Source organism: Plodia interpunctella, chromosome 5 (assembly GCF_027563975.2).
Source record: "Plodia interpunctella isolate USDA-ARS_2022_Savannah chromosome 5, ilPloInte3.2, whole genome shotgun sequence".
In the NCBI taxonomy this organism is placed as follows: domain Eukaryota; kingdom Metazoa; phylum Arthropoda; class Insecta; order Lepidoptera; family Pyralidae; genus Plodia; species Plodia interpunctella.
In genome coordinates, this window is record NC_071298.1 from 5,797,528 (window position 1) to 5,803,814 (window position 6,287).

The 6,287-nt window shown below is 32.7% G+C and overlaps 3 protein-coding genes across 3 annotated transcripts in view; 2 read left to right on the forward strand and 1 right to left on the reverse strand.

Annotated features, from left to right (window-relative positions):
- Positions 1 to 647, forward strand: part of LOC128670418 (uncharacterized protein) — an 80,163-nt gene extending 79,516 nt beyond the window's left edge. Inside the window, exon 11 of the mRNA XM_053746061.1 lies at positions 132 to 647. Coding sequence (XP_053602036.1) covers positions 132 to 616 — 485 coding nt within the window. The 3' untranslated portion in view covers positions 617 to 647. The remainder of the gene's footprint in view (positions 1 to 131) is intronic.
- Positions 637 to 3,061, reverse strand: kune (kune-kune). The gene is made up of 3 exons (XM_053746069.1): positions 2,653 to 3,061; positions 2,235 to 2,510; positions 637 to 1,528 (listed from the first exon to the last, which is right to left on the reverse strand). Exons 1-3 carry the CDS (start codon positions 2,789 to 2,791, stop codon positions 1,260 to 1,262), a joined length of 684 nt encoding a protein of 227 aa, XP_053602044.1. The 5' UTR covers positions 2,792 to 3,061; the 3' UTR covers positions 637 to 1,259.
- Positions 3,062 to 3,406: 345 nt separating this feature from the next.
- On the forward strand, positions 3,407 to 5,280 carry LOC128670420 (transcription termination factor 5, mitochondrial-like). Its single transcript, XM_053746063.2, has one exon. The coding sequence runs from the start codon at positions 3,683 to 3,685 to the stop codon at positions 5,252 to 5,254; it is 1,572 nt and encodes a 523-aa protein (XP_053602038.1). The 5' UTR covers positions 3,407 to 3,682; the 3' UTR covers positions 5,255 to 5,280.
- The last annotated feature ends 1,007 nt before the right edge of the window (positions 5,281 to 6,287 follow it).

A 6,287-nucleotide genomic window follows, 5' to 3' on the forward strand; every position in this document is an offset into this window, starting at 1 on the left:
GCTTTTCAAATTAATACCTATTTGTAATTTGAAAAATAAAAAGCTAATTTCGTAATAAACTTTTAATTTTCGTCATTCTTGGACTGTTTTGGACTAATAGTGTTATTATGAAGTATGTATTGTTGTTTCAGTTTTCTTTGAGCCTACTGACACAAGAAAAGCAGTGAAACCACTTCAATACGGTACTCTTACTTATGCATCTCCAAATCTTGCCGAACTTAAAGCCATGGCAAATTATTTAAATCCAGGACCATACACCAATTCTCCAGATGCACTAATGGAGGTTATCGAATTGGCTAAACGTGTATCTTCAATTAGAAATATCGTTGTAACACTAAGCTCTAATGGTGTACTTTTGGTAAAAAATAGTTCACAAGAAGTACATTATTATCCTGCTGAATTAGTAAATACAATAGTAAACGTATCTGGTGCAGGAGATTGTTTCGCTGGAGGATTTATACATGGTATTCTGTCTGGATCAGAAGAATCTGTATGTATAGCTATGGGATACCAAGCTGCAAAAGCAGCACTAATGTCTAGAAAAACTGTGCCAAATGATATAACAATAGATAACAATACGCAAGCTAAGTGTTCAAAGCTTAAATTTAAGGTATAAAGATATTTGAATAAACAAACTTTGAAAAGTAGTCAGTACTTTTATTTAAAAAAAAATCACAATACACTCTAGGCAATGGAAGGTCATTTACTTACATATTAAAATATAAAATTGGTAAGGCACTTCTTACAAGCAAATACAAACATTTAAGTTAAATATCTTGGAGTTGAGAGTTACAATTCAATCTTATTCCTAATAATATATGTAGTAGGTTAATAGTACAATAAAAACATTGATAAAAGAATTAAGTCTGTTTGTGGGTAAATGCAAATATAAATGTAGATATGTCATATTCATGACAGTAGTTACAGTATGTATTCATTGATTCTTACTATATTTATCAATTTGTCCACTTTAATAACTAACTTACATATCACTTAATTATCTAAGTTAATTTTTGAGAATACATTAGAGATTCATTTAACTGTTCAAAGCAGGTATACACAAATGTTTATTGTATTTATGTGTTTGCATACATGCATCACAATTCCATAAAAAAAGTGCATGTATATGTACCTCTGTGTGAACCAACTTCGAATCGTAACAATGTGAATCCATGTGTCAAATAAATGCGAATTATAATAAATTTTGGTGAAATGCTTATTCACCTGGACGGATTAGCAATAGTACTTCTTCATTTCTACTATATATCAGTGTGGCCTCCAGAATAACCAACTTTTCTTTCACTCATTGTATAAGATGATGGGTCTCTACTTTGCAATTCATGAAGTCGCTTGTACTTGTGTACCCTTGCTTCAACCAAGAACAAGATACCAGCTGGAAAGAGCAACACCACTCCAACAACACCAAGAGCATAAGCCCAGCCCAAATCATTGTGCTCCCAATTCGGCATCCAGTCACGACCATCCCCTCTTGCTCCAAATGTCACCACAGATATGATACCCGAGAATGCTGAAATATTGTAAATTTATACATTAATTTTATTCAATTTGTTAGTTTTGATAAATTATTAAATTATACATGAGGTCTATTATGTCATTTTAATAGGATTTAGTTCAAGGATTAGTTCTATTTCTAACATAACTAGATGTTGCCCGGGGCTTCGCCCCTGTGAGAATTTCGAGATAAAATATAGCCTATCAATCTTGGATAATGTACCTTTGTAATGGTGAAATAATTTTTGAAATCGGTTCGTTTGTTTCAGAGATTAACCGCCTCAAACATACAACTCAACTCTTTATAATAATAGTATAGATAATTATGAAAAACATATTCCTGCAATAATTATTACTAATAATGTGATTTTATTGTCTTATCTAATATTAGCTAGTGCCCAGGGCTTCGCTCCCGTGGGAATTTTGAGATAAAATATAGCCAATAGCAATTCTTTCTAATGGTGAAATAACTTTTGAAATCAGTTTGGTAGTTTCGGATCTGAAACAGACCCACCTCAAACATACAAACTCACAAACACTTACCTCTTTATACAATAGTATAGATAAAAGAATAAAAATATACACATTTCATTGAAATCAAACCTACTAATTATAGCGTCAAAATTACATTGCCTACAAAGGTTCCTTTGCAGAACAACGAAGTCTACATTTTTATATTATAAAATAGTACAAAAGCATATAAATCATTATTTAGCACATACCTCCAATCACCAACACAGTGCCCATTGTGACCAGAAGAGTCACATAATTCTCATCATCTCTGTCTTTGATCATGAATAAATAAGACAAAAACATTGATAACAACACACAGCACATAGTAACTGTAAAGAAGAACTGTGTTGCAATGAAGAATCCAGGTAAGAGTATGTCATGAATAATGTAATATTCTTCTTCAAATATCCACCAGCAGCCGGTAAATACAGTGTCATACCAATGATGCACTTCTTCAAACCCATTAAAACACACTTCCCATAAACCTGAAAGATAATCAAAATAATAAGTATGGAGATAGCTTCACTAGTCGCTATCTTCTGCCTACTAAACCGAGCGACGTCAAGCAACAAAAGAAAATTATATAGGGCTCCTATCTATTTTATATGCACCAGTACTTTTACTTACCAATCTTTATGAACTTAGGATTCTTTAATTTTCCATCTGTAACTAACCAATACGGACTAACAAATGAAACTATAATAAAACATGAAGCAGCAATATAGAAACCTAATGCAAAAAGACCATTCTTAGATTTTTTAGACATTGCTGAAATTGGGATCTGAATATATTTGATTAAATAATAAATATCCTGCGAACAAAATTACAAAAATAAATTACTGCATGCAGATTCTGGATGGTTATTTAGAAACAATCAATTTCAGCTCAGCCAGGCCGTTTATTTTATGTATTGTTGCTCAGAACAGAACAGTATTTATCACTACTCACTCCTAACGGATATTTATACCTATCTCTGAAAAAGGAAATGTGGATCTTATTATTTTCTTTGACATGAACATGACAGTTTCATGTGATTGACACCCAACGCCAACGCCCATAGGCCTCATAGGCTGGCCCACACGTTCGGTTTCCAATCAGGTTTCCTGATGATGTTTTAAATTCGGAATTATTCATTTGATTTTTATCGTGTAAAGGACAATTTTAATCTGCGTATGCAATCTACATCAACGTACCCAAATTCATTGCAAACTCACAGGTATTACGTGCCATATAGGTTCATGCAGGGTAACTTGATGTGCTGTTGACTACAGTCAACACCTACCTACCTACAGCGCGTTTACGGTCGTTAAGTTTTCTTGGTCTTTGCCAGAAATTGACTGACTACTGTCAACTGTCAGCACACAGCTGTCATGCCATGTCAGGTCTGTTAAGGACTTATAGAATAGGTAGGTAGAGCAAGTACACAATGAAATTGAAGAATCAAAAATTGGGAAAAGAAATATTTTAATAAATTACATACCTTCTTGTTTAAAAAACCGGATAAAAAGCTGCAGTTCTTTTAATAGTGTCGAAGAATTTTTTGCCAAGATCACCAAGAAAAATGGCATGTGAACTCTTATTGAGATTGTCTGTGAGATTATCCTATTTTTTTATCTGAATTTGATGATATACAAATTATTATATATTGCTAAATACAATGATTTTGAGGACAATTGAACGTCTAGTAGCTATTCGCGGAGGACGCATTTTATTCGCCAATAGATGTAAGTCAACTGTTGTGAGAAATGAAAATACAATGTCTCTTAGTAAAAATCTTAATATTACTGAAAGCAAAGCTCAGTATTTATGTCTCAAACATCCATTCATTGCAAAGTTAGATGACCGCGGTATAAATGACATCATTGATTGCATATGTTACTTGGGATTCAGAAAAGAAGTGCTGGTAGCTCAACCACTTTTGTTCCTATTACACCCTATAACTTTGAAATTCAGATATCAAATTTTACAAGAATGTAGTTTCAAAAAAATAGAGCCTGTTCATATAGTCACATATTTAAGTTTAGTAAAGCAGAAGACTATTGGGGAACTGATACAAAGTGGTATCATACAACAATATGTAAACTTAGAAAACAGGCTTGCAGGTTATATGACACAATGGCCTACATCATTGACTAATGTTATTGATGACGATATCTCTAAATACTCACTGTATTCTTTAAGACTTAAAATAATCCAAAGATATCTTGAGCTTCTGTTAGATCTTAATGAAGATGAATTTAATCGAGGAATAAAAACATACCCAACTATCAAACATCGTCCGTTGAATGCTATAAATGAAACATTAAAAATATTGCAGACTCAGATTATGATGCCCCCTCACAAAATAAGATCTAATTTATATCTAGTTCATGTTGATCCTGAAAATTTGATAGATATCATTAGAAACTTCAAAACTGTTGGAGGAATTGATGTAAAAGAGGTCATCAGGATGCACCCTAGGATAGCAACAAAAAATTGCAACATTCTTATTGAAATAAGAAAAGTTTTGGAACAGTATAATATCAGCAACGAGGCTCAAAGAAGATGTTTTGACATATATACACTCGGACCAAACACAGTGCGAGAGAGACTAGAACATGCAAAAGCAATTCCTGAATTTTCTACATTCTATAATCATCCTAGATTTCTAAAAATGATTCATTATAACAATACTGCTATGGAAAGATTAAGACACTTATATAGTAATAATAAAAAGTGTCTTAGTTTAAATATTCTATCTGGAAGTTCAGCCCATTTTGAAGTATATGAAAAGTCACCAGGTGATCGACTAGGGAAAAGCAAAGATCTATTGTTTTGTGTTTCACAGTCATTGGGTAAAGGCTATAACAAAAGTGATATTCGTAAAATGTTAAAAAGGCATCCTTTTTGGATAAACATACCATTAATACAAGTGAAATATGTTTTTGATAAATTAACTAAGGACTTTACAAATAAAGATATATATGAAAATTGCCCTATAATCTTATACCCATGGAATAAAGTCAAAGAGACAATTAATATCCTAAACAACCAGTCTGGAGTTTTTCATGATGGTTTGGACTTAACTAGGATAAGCCAATCACAAAAGTTAAGTATGGCTCTTTATTTACTAGAAAAGAAACATTATTTTTCTGGAAATGGTGTCTGGAATAATGAAAAAACTAAAGCTAATGTGGATATATTAGGAATAAATATGTTAAAAAATGTTCATTCAGTGCAGAGTGTTTAAATGATAATAAACTTATATAAATTGTCTTCTTTTTAATTTTCATAATTATCTAACAATCCCTTTAAACAGGACAGACACATTAATGTACCTATCTACTTATCATAAAACTATAAGTATGTAATTTTAATGATTTTTACAATATTTTATTGTACTTAATTTATACTTTATTAACTACTAGCTTTTGCCCGCGGCTTCGCTTTTGTTAATTTCATAGTAAAATCTCGGTCATAATCGCATATTCTGCAAGACTGCTAAATATATATCATATTTTGTCCCGCGACCTGTTCAATCCCGCTTCCCTTCATGTAGGCATCCCGTACAGTTTCGTACATATTTTCTCATCACGTTTTTCGCATTGTGTCCCGCCCTGTTTCCCATTCCAGCTTTCTGCAACGCGTGCGTTCTATTTTCCACGACGTTTTACCTACGTCCCGTTCTTTTAATAACCACAAAGGTAAATTAAACATTTTATGCTCTCTTCAAAAATTTCATATAATTTTTCACACCTCTACATCATTTTCAAAAATAGATATTGTTTTACTATATTTACTTGTTTTTCCTCTTACCTAACATTTAAAGTTATTTTCACTTCAAAAATTATTTATCTTGAAATTGTATTATGTCATTTAATCTATCGCCCGCATGAATTTCATAGAAAAATCTCGTCATTATTTAAGAAAAATTATCAATCAAGTCACTAACTTAAACGGTGTAGAACTTTCATATAAAGGTTTTTCACCCCCTTCGGGGTAGAATTTCCAAATATCCTCTCTTAGTGCTCACCTGCACTCCTCAAGGAACCTACATGCAAAATTTCAGCTTCCTACGCCCAGGAGTTTCGGCTATACGTTGCCTGTCAGTCAGTCAGCCAGCCATTCAGTAACGCAAGGGTTTTTTATATACAGATAAAAATCCCTCGCGCTTTATATTTTTGGAGAAAGCGCGGGACCCTTTCTAAAGCCACGGTTAAAAGTAGGTAGGGCTGTACGAGATGGCTTGCATGAACCCGACCGTAGAACCTATATACAGATAG